Genomic DNA, 15,690 nt, shown 5'->3' on the forward strand with positions numbered 1-15,690 from the left:
AGTAGTAGTATTATTATATGGTAGTAGTAGTAGTATTATATGGTAGTAGTAGTATTATATGGTAGTAGGAGTAGTATTATATGGTCGTATTAGTAGTATTATATGGTAGTAGTAGTAGTATTATGTAGTAGTAGGAGTAGTATTATATGGTAGTATTAGTAGTATTATATGGTAGTAGTATTATTATATGGTAGTAGTAGTAGTAATATATGGTAGTAGTAGTAGAATTATGTGGTAGTAGTAGTATTATTATATGGTAGTGGTAGTATTATTATATGTTAGTAGTAGTATTATTATATGGTAGTAGTAGTATTATATGGTCGTATTAGTAGTATTATATGGTAGTAGTAGTAGTATTATATGGTAGTAGTAGTAGTAGTATTATATGGTAGTAGTAGTAGTAGTATTATGTGGTAGTAGTAGTAGTAGTATTATATGGTAGTAGTAGTAGTAGTATTATATGGTAGTAGTAGTAGTAGTATTATGTGGTAGTAGGAGTAGTACTGAGCTCCAATCCACCTGGGCATGCAATCAATTTGCCTCCTTTTTTACTGACAAAATTCAGAAAATTAGACAAGCAGTCAGTGCCTCCACACCAACCACAGGATATGTGTTGTCCCGATCTCTGAATAACATCCATTCAAATATCATGACACAATTTCATTCAATCGACCGTAGAAGCCTAGAAGACATTATACACCATCTGAAGTCATCCTCCTGCTGCTTGGATATTCTACCAACACACTTTTTCAAAAATATTTCAAACTGCATGACCACTGATCTCTTACATATTGTAAACACATCCCTTCTCTCAGGTGTCTTCCCACAAGCCCTAAAAACTGCAGTTATTAAACCGCTCCTAAAGAAGGCTAGTTTAGACTCCGCAACGATGAAAAATTATAGGCCAATATCAAACCTCCCATTTTTAAGTAAAATAATTGAAAAAGCGGTTTTCCAACAGCTGACCAACTTCTTGGCTGTAAATAACTGCTTTGATGTTTTCCAGTCAGGCTTTCGACAGCACCACAGCACTGAAACCGCTCTTGTTAAGGTTTTCAACGACATCCACTTAAACATAGACAATGGCAGAAGTTCAGTCTTAGTGTTACTGGATCTCAGTGCTGCATTCGACACGGTCGACCATGCCATACTCCTAGAAAGACTAAACATCTGGGTGGGTCTCTCTGGCACAGCACTTAACTGGTTTGAATCCTACTTGAAGGACCGAGAATACTTTGTGTCTGTGGCTGATTACACATCAGAGCTGACTAAAATGACATGTGGTGTTCCCCAAGGTTCAATACTGGGGCCTCTTCTGTTCAACATCTACATGCTTCCACTAGCTCAGATTATGGAAAGCAACAAAGTGCGTTATCATAATTATGCAGACGACACACAAATCTACATAACTATGTCACCAGGGGACTATAATCCCATACAAGGGCTGGGTAACTGCATTGAACAAACCAACAACTGGATGTGCCAGAATTTTCTTCAATTAAACAAAGATAAAACAGAAGTAATTGTTTTTGGTACCAAGGACGAACAATTGAAAATCACCGCTCAGCTTCAGTCACTGATGTTAAAACCCACAAACCAAGCCAGAAATCTAGGTGTAGTTATGGATTCAGACCTCAACCTGAACAGCCATATCAAGACAATTACAAAATCAGCCTCCTATCACCTGAAGAATATATCAAGGATTAGAGGACTTATGTCTCAACAGGATTTGGTAAAACTTGTCCACGCATTTATCTTCAGCAGACTGGACTACTGTAACGGTGTGTTTACAGGTCTCTGTAAAAAGTCCGTCAGAAAGCTGCAGCTGATTCAGAACGCTGCAGCTCGAGTCCTCACTAAGACCAGGAGGGTGGATCACATCACTCCAGTTCTGAGGTCTTTGCATTGGCTTCCTGTCCAACAAAGAATTGACTTTAAAATCTTTAAAAAGAAAGTTAGCAGAAAGATTAATGTGAGACAACATCCGGTTTCTTCAGACGAACATCCGGTTTTCAGAATAAGATAAAAGTATGAATTATATTCACATGAGTATACACAAGTATAAAACATGCTACCTGCACCTAATACACCTACATTGTGCTATTGTTGATGAAGAGTAGAGCAGCATCATAGTGATGAAGAGTAGAGCTGGGTCATAGTGATGAAGAGTAGAGCTGCATCATAGTGATGAAGAGTAGAGCTGCATCATAGTGATGAAGAGTAGAGCTGCATCATAGTGATGAAGAGTAGAGCTGCGTCATAGTGATGAAGAGTAGAGCTGGGTCATAGTGATGAAGAGTAGAGCTGCAACATAGTGATGAAGAGTAGAGCAGCATCATAGTGATGAAGAGTAGAGCTGCATCATAGTGATGAAGAGTAGAGCTGCGTCATAGTGATGAAGAGTAGAGCTGCATCATAGTGATGAAGAGTAGAGCTGCAACATAGTGATGAAGAGTAGAGCAGCATCATAGTGATGAAGAGTAGAGCTGCATCATAGTGATGAAGAGTAGAGCTGCATCATGGTGATGAAGAGTAGAGCAGCATCATAGTGATGAAGAGTAGAGCTGCATCATAGTGATGAAGAGTAGAGCAGCATCATAGTGATGAAGAGTAGAGCAGCATCATAGTGATGAAGAGTAGAGCTGCATCATAGTGATGAAGAGTAGAGCTGCATCATAGTGATGAAGAGTAGAGCAGCATCATAGTGATGAAGAGTAGAGCTGCATCATGGTGATGAAGAGTAGAGCAGCATCATAGTGATGAAGAGTAGAGCAGCATCATGGTGATGAAGAGTAGAGCAGCATCATAGTGATGAAGAGTAGAGCTGCATCATAGTGATGAAGAGTAGAGCTGGGTCATAGTGATGAAGAGTAGAGCTGCGTCATAGTGATGAAGAGTAGAGCTGCATCATAGTGATGAAGAGTAGAGCAGCATCATAGTGATGAAGAGTAGAGCTGCATCATAGTGATGAAGAGTAGAGCTGCATCATAGTGATGAAGAGTAGAGCCCAGCACTAATTATTTAACATTATATTGTACATTTGAATGTTTCTATTTCTTGCACTGTGTTGATTGTTGTTGATTGTTTAATGTTATTGTTTAATGTTATTGTTTAATGTTATTGTTTAATGTTATTGGTTAATGTTGTTGGTTAATGTTGTTGTTTAATGTTGTTGTTTAATGGTATTGTTTAATGTTATTGTTTAATGTTATTGTTTACTGTTATTGTTTAATGTTTTGCACCTCCCGCCATGACAAATTCCTTGTATGTGCAACATAGACTGGCAATAAACGGTTCTGATTCTGATTATTAGTCGTATTATAAGGTAGTAGTAGTAGTAGTATTATATGGTGGTATTAGTAGTATTATAAGGTAGTAGTAGTAGTAGTAGTATATGGTGGTAGTAGTAGTATTATAAGGTAGTAGTAGTAGTAGTATTATATGGTGGTATTAGTAGTGTTATATGGTAGTATTAGGAGTATTAAATGGTAGTATTACATTTATTGACATTTTATTCTCTCTGATGATTGGCAGGTCTGTGATGTCACGTGTTTTACATGTAAACAGGTAAACAGGAAGTTATCTTTGAATGTTAAACTTTATGTAAATATATATACTGTATATATATATACCGTATATATAAATATATATATACCGTAAACATATAAAACACTGACATGACCTCAGACTGGGATATGGTTACCATGACAACGGCAGCGGGAGCATCAGCGGATGAGATCAAAGAAGAAGAAGAAGAAGAGACTCTTTGTTCTGTCACTCACCTGAGCTCGTGCCTGTCGGTCCAGCGGCGCGTGCCTCTGGTCATAGCGTCTCTGCCCGTCAGTCTGTCAGTCTGTCTGTCTGTCTGTCTGTCTGTCTCTCTGTCAGCCTGTCTGTCTCTCTGTCTTTGTCTCCTTCTGTTTATCAGCCGGTGAATCCGTTAAAAACCTCCGAACGTTCACACCGGAGACCTGTCTGTCTGCCTGTCAGTGTGCCTGTCTGTCTGCCTGCCTGTCTGTCTGTAGAAGCTGCTGCTCGCTGGGAGAACAATGTGTTGGAGGAGGCGGAGGGGGGGGGAGTGGGTGTCGGCTCATCCTCTTCTCTTTTAAAGGGCCAGCGGCTCGTCCTCTTCTCTCTTAAAGGGCCAGTGGCTCATCCTCTTCTCTCTTAAAGGGCCAGTGGCTCATCCTCTTCTCTCTTAAAGGGCCAGCAGCAGCAGCTCGTCTTATTCTCTCTTAAAAGGCCAGCAGTTAATCCTCTTCTCTCTTAAAGGGCCAGCAGCTCATCCTCTTCTCTCTTAAAGGACCAGCAGCAGCAGCTCGTCTTATTGTCTCTTAAAGGGCCAGCAGCTCATCCTCTTCTCTCTTAAAGGGCCAGCAGCAGCAGCTCGTCTTATTGTCTCTTAAAGGGCCAGCAGCAGCTCGTCCTCTTTTTTTTCACAACAAATTAGATTTTTCATTCATTCAAGTTATGAATGAAAAATGGCACAATATCCGCTTTACTGTTAGAACGTCTTGACAACTTCTACACATCATTTTTATTGTTTGATGCATCAGAACCAGAACCAGTACCAGTATCAGTACCACCAGTACTGCTCACAACACCAGAAATCTACCATTTTACTGACACAAGTTTTTATTTTATGTTACTACCTTTAGCAGAACCTTTGTACTCACAGTACTGAGAGAATATTAAGAAATACACAGTTAATCCTAATCCTGTTTTTGTTTTCCACATCTCTTTGTTTACCACCAGTGTGTGTGTGTGTGATCACATGTATTACTCATGTTGTGAGGACATAAATCTGTTGACACTCTGAGGACTCGTCTTCTGACAAAAATGCAGGTCGTCTTAACATAAATCATTTAAAAATGTTCATAAAGATGAAACATATTAAACATGTAAATGTAGATGTAAAGTAAAATGTATTTAAAGTAGCAGTACTATTAATGTAGTAAAATGTATTTAAAGGAACAGTACTATTAATGTAGTAAGATGTATTTAAAGTAGCAGTACTATTAATGTAGTAAAATGTATTTAAAGTAGCAGTACTATTAATGTAGTAAAATGTATTTAAAGGAACAGTACTATTAATGTAGTAAAATGTATTTAAAGTAGCAGTACTATTAATGTAGTAAAATGTATTTAAAGTAGCAGTACTATTAATGTAGTAAAATGTATTTAAAGTAACAGTACTGTTAATGTAGTAAAATGTATTTAAAGTAACAGTACTATTAATGTAGTAAAATGTATTTAAAGTAGCAGTACTTTAATGTGGTAAAATGTATTTAAAGTAACAGTACTGTTAATGTAGTAAAATGTATTTAAAGTAGCAGTACTTTAATGTGGTAAAATGTATTTAAAGTAACAGTACTGTTAATGTAGTAAAATGTATTTAAAGTAACAGTACTGTTAATGTAGTAAATTACATTTAAAGTAGCAGTACTTTAATGTCGTAAAATGTATTTAAAGTAGCAGTACTTTAATGTGGTAAATTACATTTAAAGTAGCAGTACTTTAATGTCGTAAAATGTATTTAAAGTAGCAGTACTTTAATGTGGTAAATTGTATTTAAAGTAACAGCACTGTTAATGTAGTAAAATGTATTGAAAGTAGCAGTACTGTTAATGTAGTAAAATGTATTTAAAGTAGCAGTACTTTAATGTCGTAAATTACATTTAAAGTAGCAGTACTTTAATGTCGTAAAATGTATTTAAAGTAGCAGTACTTTAATGTCGTAAAATGTATTTAAAGTAACAGCACTGTTAATGTAGTAAAATGTATTGAAAGTAGCAGTACTGTTAATGTAGTAAAATGTATTGAAAGTAGCAGTACTTTAATGTGGTAAATTGTATTTAAAGTAACAGCACTGTTAATGTAGTAAAATGTATTTAAAGTAGCAGTACTGTTAATGTCGTAAATTACATTTAAAGTAGCAGTACTTTAATGTCGTAAATTGTATTTAAAGTAACAGCACTGTTAATGTAGTAAAATGTATTTAAAGTAGCAGTACTTTAATGTCGTAAATTACATTTAAAGTAGCAGTACTTTAATGTAGTAAATTGTATTTAAAGTAACAGCACTGTTAATGTAGTAAAATGTATTTAAAGTAGCAGTACTTTAATGTAGTAAATTGTATTTAAAGTAACAGCACTGTTAATGTAGTAAAATGTATTTAAAGTAACAGTACTGTTAATGTCGTAAATTATATTTAAAGTAGCAGTACTTGAATGTAGTAAATTATTTTTAAAGTAGCAGTACTTTAATGTCGTAAATTACATTTAAAGTAGCAGTACTTTAATGTCGTAAAATGTATTTAAAGTAGCAGTACTTTAATGTCGTAAAATGTATTTAAAGTAGCAGTACTTTAATGTCGTAAAATTTATTTAAAGTAACAGTACTGTTAATGTAGTAAAATACAAGAGTTCTTTACAGAACGTCTTCAGAACAACAAAAACAAAACAAATCTGTAGTTAGACTTTATTAATTTATTAGATTCTACCGTCTATCATCTTCTTCATCATCTTCATCATCATCTTCATACAGAACATCTCAGCTGAATCCTGTTGTCATGGTTACCAGGGTCCTCATTAGTCTGATTATCACGACAACGCTCTCAGGTGGGTGTATTGTGTGTATTGTGTGTATTGTGTATATTGTGTGTACTGTGTGTGTACTGTGTATACTGTGTGTGTTAGGTGTTGTGTGTACTCTGTGTACTGTGTGTACTGTGTGTTCTCAGGATGTGGTTCTCTCTCTCCAGTTGTTGGTTCTTTTCTTGCAGCTCTCTGATTTGTTCCCTCAGAAGCTCCACCTCCTCTCTGACCGCCAGCATCAGGTGACTCTTCACCAGGTCCTACACGCACACGCACACACGCACGCACGCACGCACACGCACACACACACAGTTTATATACATGTTAACAAATAGTTTACACATTAAAACTACAAAAATCAAACTCACCATCGCCGCCTCAATTTTGTTGTCGATGGCGACCAGACTGCTACTGGAGCTGCTGTGAGACATAGAGACAGACAGTGAGAGACAGACAGGTGAGAGACAGACAGTGAGAGGCAGACAATGAGAGACAGACAGTGAGAGACAGACAGGTGAGAGACAGACAGTGAGAGACAGACAGGTGAGAGACAGACAGGTGAGAGACAGACAGTGAGAGACAGACAGGTGAGAGACAGACAATGAGAGACAGACAGGTGAGAGACAGACAGTAAGAGACAGACAATGAGAGACAGACAGTGAGAGACAGACAGGTGAGAGACAGACAATGAGAGACAGACAGGTGAGAAACAGACAGTGAGAGACAGACAGGTGAGAGACAGACAGTGAGAGGCAGACAGTGAGAGACAGACAGGTGAGAGACAGACAGTGAGAGACAGACAGGTGAGAGACAGACAGACAGGTGAGAGACAGACAGTGAGAGACAGACAATGAGAGACAGACAGGTGAGAGACAGACAATGAGAGACAGACAATGAGAGACAGACAGGTGAGAGACAGACAGTAAGAGACAGACAATGAGAGACAGACAGTGAGAGACAGACAGGTGAGAGACAGACAATGAGAGACAGACAGGTGAGAAACAGACAGGTGAGAGACAGACAGGTGAGAGACAGACAGTGAGAGACAGACAGTGAGAGGCAGACAGTGAGAGACAGACAGGTGAGAGACAGACAGTGAGAGGCAGACAGTGAGAGACAGACAGGTGAGAGACAGACAGGTGAGAGACAGACAGGTGAGAGACAGACAGTGAGAGGCAGACAGTGAGAGACAGACAGGTGAGAGACAGACAGGTGAGAGACAGACAGTGAGAGACAGACAGGTGAGAGACAGACAGTGAGAGACAGACAGTGAGAGACAGACAGGTGAGAGACAGACAATGAGAGACAGACAGGTGAGAGACTGACAGTAAGAGACAGACAATGAGAGACAGACAGTGAGAGACAGACAGGTGAGAGACAGACAGTGAGAGGCAGACAGTGAGAGACAGACAGGTGAGAGACATACAGTGAGAGGCAGACAGTGAGAGACAGACAGTGAGAGACAGACAGGTGAGAGACAGACAGTGAGAGACAGACAGTGAGAGGCAGACAGTGAGAGACAGACAGTGAGAGGCAGACAATGAGAGACAGACAATGAGAGGCAGACAGTGAGAGACAGACAGTGAGAGACAGACAGGTGAGATACAGACAGTGAGAGGCAGACAGTGAGAGACAGACAGTGAGAGACAGACAGGTGAGAGACAGACAATGAGAGACAGACAGGTGAGAGACAGACAGGTGAGAGACAGACAGTGAGAGACAGACAGGTGAGAGACAGACAGGTGAGAGACAGACAGTGAGAGACAGACAGTGAGAGACAGACAGGTGAGAGACAGACAATGAGAGACAGACAGGTGAGAGACAGACAGGTGAGAGACAGACAGTGAGAGACAGACAGGTGAGAGACAGACAGGTGAGAGACAGACAGGTGAGAGACAGACAGTGAGAGACAGACAGTGAGAGACAGACAGTGAGAGACAGACAGGTGAGAGACAGACAATGAGAGACAGACAGGTGAGAGACAGACAGTAAGAGACAGACAATGAGAGACAGACAGTGAGAGACAGACAGGTGAGAGACAGACAATGAGAGACAGACAGTGAGAGGCAGACAGTGAGAGACAGACAGTGAGAGGCAGACAGTGAGAGACAGACAGTGAGAGACAGACAGGTGAGAGACAGACAGGTGAGAGACAGACAGTGAGAGACAGACAGTGAGAGGCAGACAGTGAGAGACAGACAGGTGAGAGACAGACAGGTGAGCGACAGACAGTGAGAGGCAGACAGTGAGAGACAGACAGTGAGAGGCAGACAGTGAGAGACAGACAGTGAGAGACAGACGGGGAGAGACAGACAGGGAGAGACAGACAGTGAGAGACAGACAGGTGAGAGACAGACAGTGAGAGACAGACAGGTGAGAGACAGACAGTGAGAGACAGACAGTGAGAGACAGACAGGTGAGAGACAGACAGTGAGAGACAGACAGGTGAGAGACAGACAGTGAGAGACAGACAGGTGAGAGACAGACAGACAGGTGAGAGACAGACAGTGAGAGACAGACAGGTGAGAGACAGACAATGAGAGACAGACAGGTGAGAGACAGACAGTGAGAGACAGACAGTGAGAGACAGACAGTGAGAGACAGACAGGTGAGAGACAGACAATGAGAGACAGACAGGTGAGAGACAGACAGTGAGAGACAGACAGGTGAGAGACAGACAGTGAGAGACAGACAGGTGAGAGACAGACAGTGAGAGACATACAGTGAGAGACAGACAGTGAGAGACAGACAGGGAGAGACAGACAGTGAGAGACAGACAGTGAGAGACAGACAGGTGAGAGACAGACAGTGAGAGACAGACAGTGAGAGACAGACAGGTGAGAGACAGACAGTGAGAGACAGACAGGTGATAGACAGAAAATGAGAGACAGACAGGTGAGAGACAGACAGTGAGAGACAGACAGTGAGAGACAGACAGGTGAGAGACAGACAGTGAGAGACAGACAGGTGAGAGACAGACAGTGAGAGACAGACAGCTGAGAGACAGACAATGAGAGACAGACAGGTGAGAGACAGACAGTGAGAGACAGACAGTGAGAGACAGACTGCTACTGGAGCTGATGTGAGACACAGAGACAGATAGGTGACTGTAACACATCTGAGGATCTGACATACTGATGCATTGTGGGTAGGCTGATGCAGATGACACATTCATGGAAGTACACAAAGACCGCTTCATAAAGGGTTTAAACGTTAAACGTTAGTGTCGGTCAAACCAAAACACACCGCCTCCTCTAGCAGGACACGGTCTAAAAAGGGTCCGAGAGTCAGAATGTCCTACTAGGGACGAAACATGACACCGACACAAGTAGACCACGACACAAGTAGAACGGGGCACAAGTAGAACACGGCACAAGTAGAACGGGGCACAAGTAGAACACGACACAAGTAGAACGGGGCACAAGTAGAACACGACACAAGTAGATCACAACACAAGTAGAACGGGGCACAAGTAGAACATGACACAAGTAGAACGGGGCACAAGTAGAACACGACACAAGTAGAACGGGGCACAAGTAGAACACGACACAAGTAGAACGGGGCACAAGTAGAACACGACACAAGTAGAACGGGGCACAAGTAGAACACGACACAAGTAGAACACAACACAAGTAGACCACGACACAAGTAGACCACGACACAAGTAGAACAGGGCACAAGTAGACCACGACACAAGTAGAACACGACACAAGTAGACCACGACACAAGTAGACCAGGGCACAAGTAGACTATGACTCAAGTAGAACATGACACAAGTAGAACAGGGCACAAACAGACCACGACAAAAGTAGACCAGGGCACAAGTAGAACAGGACACAACTAGACCACGACACAAATAGAACAGAGCATAAGTAGACCACGACACAAGTAGAACAGGGCATAGGTAGACCACGACACAAGTAGAACAGGGCATAGGTAGACCACGACACAAGTAGAACAGGGCATAGGTAGACCACGACACAAGAAGAACAGGGCATAGGTAGACCATGACACAAGTAGAACAGGGCATAGGTAGACCACGACACAAGTAGAACAGGGCATAGGTAGACCACGACACAAGTAAACCACAACACAACTAGAACAGGGCCTGCAGAGACCCAAACCACCTGAACAAAGTCAGGCTACCTGTGGCAGAGCAGCAGCAGTGACATCATAGTGGCTTCAGAGCCCCGCCCCCTGACCGGCGCCCTGACAGGGACCGACCAATGAGGGTGTGGGGCCGCTGGGGTCACGTGAGCTCGTGGTCGGTCGGTAGTTTTGGCCTCCGTGACTGGCCGACCCCAGGAGGGGCGGGTCAGCGAGGTCGTCGGCCAGGACTCCCTGAAACCCGTCATCTGACCTCTGACCTTCCTCTGACCTCGTAAGACAACGGTTGTCTCAGGTTGCGTAGCAACAACCTGCAGAGTCCTGAGCGGGAGGGGCGGGGTCGAAGGAGGACGCCGCTGAGGACGAGGAAAGGGGGCGGAGTCAGTGAGGGGAGAGGACGGCCGCCATTGACCCGAAAACATTCTCTAAACAATCACAGCCCACGGTCAGCCATGACCGACCAATCAGAGCTCAGCTACTGCAGAAACCTATCGACTAATCACAGATTCAGATTGGCCACTTAGGAGCTGATTCAAATATGATTCCATATAATGTCCCCGGTTAAAGTCCAGAGACTTTGTTGTCCCTTGTTATTGTCCATGGTCCTCCGTTATGGTCCCCTGTGATTGGCCATTTCTCTGTGAGCTCATTGGTCCATATTTAAGACCCCGTCCAATCAGCAGCAGCTGTTTCAAGACGTCCAGATGTTGACTTCAAACTAGAATTCTCGACAAGTGAGAGACATCAGGTTCTCTCCCACACACACACTCACTCTCTGTTCTCTGATTGACTGCTGTCTCATTCCAGCCTCGCCCACTCACTGTCACAGCCAATAGAAACACTGCAATGACGTTCTGCTCCCACCCACTCAGAGTGAGAACAAAAAGCTTCATTGATCCACGAGTTCATTTGTTGTTCACTGGTTTAAACTGACTGTTGTAGAACGTTATCGTCAGATACTAAGTATTAATACAGCAGAAAGCATTCATATAAAAATAATTTATATATCAGAAAATAATTAAAATGTTTACTCAGAAATCATTAAGTTACTATTAAGGAAGTTAATAATAATACGTTTTATAGTAATATTTGTTTGTTAAATAATTCCTTTTCCAGCTTTTTCAGCCTTTACGGCACTCGTTCAGCAGTGCAGGAAACACGCCGACCAATGTGTTGTAAATCACATCACGTGATCAAATATGAGTATTCTGACACATTTCCTGATTCGAGTGAGATGTTCACACAGCGTGACACACGGGGAGAGACGAGGAAGAGACGACAAAGAGCAGGAAAATAATTACATGAGTCAGAGAAGTTATTTCACATGACGTTCTCCAAAAAGAGAAAAGTGGTCAGAGACTAGAGAGACCAGACCAGAGAGACCAGACCAGAGAGACCAAACCAGAGAGACCAGACCAGAGAGACCAGAATGACCTGACCAGAGAGACCAGAGACCAGACCAGAGAGAGAGACCAGAGAGACCAGACCAGAGAGACCAGAGAGAGAGACCAGAGAGAGAGACCAGAGAGACCAGACCAGAGAGACCAGAGAGACCAGACCAGAGAGACCAGAGAGATTAGAGCGATCAGAGTCTTTAACAAGAATGAAGAGACTCTTGGAGGTTAATTCTTCCCACGGACAGTTTAAAACCAATGTGTCTCATGTTCAGCAGTGGTGGGCCGTCAGGACCAGCTAAGTCTTCTCTGCTGGCCTGAACAGAACCACAAAGTTATACCTATTTTATAATTTAATCATTTTTCACAAAAACACGACATGTATTATAACTTTTTGTGTGTATATGTATGTGTGTGTATGTGTATGTGTGTGTATATGTATGTGTGTGTGAGTGTGTGTGTGTATCAGTGGTGGGCCTTCAAGGCCTTCTCTGCTGGCCTAAACAGAATCACAAAGTTATATCTATTTTATAATTTAATAATGTTTCATAAATACACTACATGCAATGTTCCCTCTAAGCTGCGCGCTTGAGCAATCGCGCACTGCTCGCACATTCTCAGCGCACAAGAAAATCTATGCAGCGCATAAAATAAAATTCAACATAAACGTATTAATTAATATCTAATATTAGTCCTAATCTTATCTAATCAATTAAACCAATAATAATAATAATAATAATTTTGTTTTCTGTACTATTTTGCAACGTAACTCAGTGAGTGACAGGTGTCCAGCCAATGATACGATTCGGTTCACTTACGCTACGCAGCCAATCATAGCATTGACACTATTGCCCTGCCCATTCGCACCGTGCAGGTTAGCTAGCTAACAACAGTGCGGCAGAGTTACGAGACGCAAATGCCCCTTATCCCCCCTTATCATGGCGAAACGAACGGGCAGCGACATAAAGTCAAAGCAAGAAGCAGACGAAGCCATCAACCTGGACAAAGTGTACAACCATTGGAGAAGTGAGAAGGACAGACGTGAAAAATAAGGTAAAATTTAAGTCAGATTTGTGCATATTCTAGTGACATTTATTAAGATTTTTTACTTATGGATATTAATCATTAAATTATGTTACTACTAGATAATTTATGGGTAGTAGAAATCATAATAAAAAACTGAGTAATTACATATTTTACAGACAGAGTTACAGGAATTTACACTGTATCACAAGCTACAGCACACGTCATTGTGCAAAATGTGAATGTTTTAATGTGAACAAAATGTTATGTCTGAAAGGTGTATATGTATCATTTCTTCCACAACAGGACCCTCACACAGGCCAAAGCAAGACTCTTCCCATGGCCAAGCAGGACTCTCACATAAAACATACTACACATCTCATGAACAACAAGATTTTTGTCTTTTTCCTTTAAAGTTTGTCAAATCACTTATATTAAAAGTAAACTAGTGAAAATTGCTGCTGTAATTTGATTCTTTTAATAAGCCATGTAACTTGCTATGATCCAAGGTTTTGAACAGGTGTGATACTGGTGTGTGGCCACAGCGTGCACATCTGATGTTGCTCACAGTGGTCCTCAGTGTGCTCAGGGAGCTTGTGTGCCCAGACACATGAAAAATTAGAGGGAACATTGACTACATGTATTGTAATATTTCTCCATTATCTCATGTTCTCATTGCACAGCTCCTGTCTTCCTCAGTTGCTCTGCTTCCAGTGCAGCTTGTTTTAAGTAGAGCTTTCATCCAATCAGATCTCACCTCTGTGTCTCTAGGTAGAACAGAGCCAGAGGCCTGCAGACTCTCACGTGCATCATGTGCACTTTAAGTGAACGGGGACGATGTTGATGATTGTCAGTGTTCAACCAATCAGATCTCTAGTTTGACATGGTGGGCGTGTTCTTTGACGTGTCAGAGCTGCTAGCTGGTCTACAAGTACGTCAGCGTTACGTGCCACTCAGTGTCCACGTAGCTTTCCCGCTAGGTGCAGAGTGTGCTGTGATTGGTCAGTGGGCGAGCAACAGCCAGCAGAGGCTGATGGGTAGTGAATCGCATCACGTGGTGCAGCTCATCCAATCAAATATGAGCATTCTGACCGAGTGAGCTGCACCATGACAGAGGGTGCTGAGAGGAGGAAAGACTCTGCAGAGCAGTACGTTCAACGTTCAAGTTGTGAAAGTAAAATCCTGATACTCTCTTTGGGTCGCGGCTTGTCGTTAAGGAATGACGGTGGATCCCACAGCCAGACCAGCTGAGGACGTTATATTTTCCTGAATTTAGGCTTTTGCATTTTCTAAATGCTCGAGCGTTATTGAAGCGACTTGTACTGAACGGTTTAATACGAAGACGTACATAGAGTATTAAAAATGAATGAGAGCTGTGGCGCCACAATGTATACGGTGGTGTTTCAGCTGCAGGACAGCAGTGAAGGCCCAGGTATGAAATGCACGGCCGCCGCTGGTGTATGTGTGTGTGTGTGAGTGTGTCTATATGTGTGTCTCAGTGTATATGTGTGTGTGTGAGTGTGTGTGTGTTTATCGGTGTGTGTGATTGTGTGAGTGTATATGTGAGTGTGAGTGTGTGTTTATAGGTGTGTGTATGTGTGTGTGAGTGTATAAGTGTGTGTGTGAGTGTGTGAGTGCGTGAGTGTATATGTGTGTGTGTGATTGTGTGGGTGTGTGAGTGTGAGAGTGTGAGAGTGTGTGAGTGTGTTTATAGGTGTGTGTGATTGTGTGAGTGTATATGTGAGTGTGTGTTTATAGGTGTGTGTGTGTGTGTGTGTGAGTGTGTGAGTGTCTGTGTGTGAGCTGTTAGCTTCAGTTCAGGAACATTAACGTGTGTTTGGACCTCATCTAACATCTCTAATGAACTCCTGAGTCACTGTTTATGAACCGGAGGGTCGGTGGTTCGATCTCCGCCTCCTCCAGCAGAACACTCGTTTTTATTTCCTACTAATCGGTTCATAGAATAACAGAAAGCTACCTTGCGTCCCCCGGCAGGTTGAAGATGGTTTGGTCCAGACTGAAAGTCGCTGGAGTCCGGAGGCAGGTCAGAGTGGGATGGTACGATCCTGCGGGGGGGGAGCTTGGTTGAGAGTGAGACAGCCTGAAGACAGACTAACACAGAGAGACAGACAGGTGAGTGGGTAAGAAGACACATTAAAGCTGCTCACGTCGTCCAATACAAACGCGTCGTTACCCGTCCTGCAGAGTCCACGTCCAATCGGAGCGGAGGAGGGATGATTCGTGGGCGGGTCAAAAGAGGTGGAGGGGTGGAGTCAGAACCCTGAGCTCCTATTGGCTCTCTCCAGTCCAGGAGCCGGATGTTGATTGGTTCTTGGTGTGTTGGTGACGACGGCCCGCTGCGCTGTATAAGACCCGCCCCCTCCTTTCCTCTGATTGGCTGAGCCGAAAGATGGGCGGTGTCATGGGAGTAGACTCCACCTCTGTCTATGTCCCGGCCAATGATCTCCAAGGACTCCAGTGAGTGGGCGTGTCTCATGGTGTCCAGTACCCGCCTAAACCCCGCCCCTTCCTGTTGCTCCATAAAGTCGGTGCAAATCCATCGGCCGCGG

At 42.6% G+C, this 15,690-nt stretch overlaps 1 protein-coding gene across 2 annotated transcripts in view; it reads right to left on the bottom strand.

Moving 5' to 3' along the window:
* Positions 1-6,504: 6,504 nt before the first annotated feature.
* tsc22d4 (TSC22 domain family member 4) overlaps positions 6,505-15,690 on the bottom strand; it is a 12,856-nt gene continuing 3,670 nt past the window's right edge. The window contains exons 3-6 of one of the 2 annotated variants that reach the window (XM_079295325.1): positions 15,315-15,690; positions 15,099-15,232; positions 6,965-7,016; positions 6,505-6,856 (exon numbers count right to left, since the gene is read on the bottom strand). The exon at positions 15,315-15,690 is cut by the window's right edge and continues 398 nt beyond it. In XM_079295325.1, coding sequence (XP_079151451.1) covers positions 6,695-6,856; positions 6,965-7,016; positions 15,099-15,232; positions 15,315-15,690 — 724 coding nt within the window. In that variant the 3' untranslated portion in view covers positions 6,505-6,694. Of the gene's footprint in view, positions 6,857-6,964; positions 7,017-10,815; positions 11,060-15,098; positions 15,233-15,314 lie in introns of those variants that run through there. The other variant, XM_079295326.1, reaches the window with a different exon arrangement.

The sequence above is a fragment of the Melanostigma gelatinosum genome (assembly GCF_949748355.1).
Source record: "Melanostigma gelatinosum genome assembly, chromosome: 23".
NCBI classification, from domain to species: domain Eukaryota; kingdom Metazoa; phylum Chordata; class Actinopteri; order Perciformes; family Zoarcidae; genus Melanostigma; species Melanostigma gelatinosum.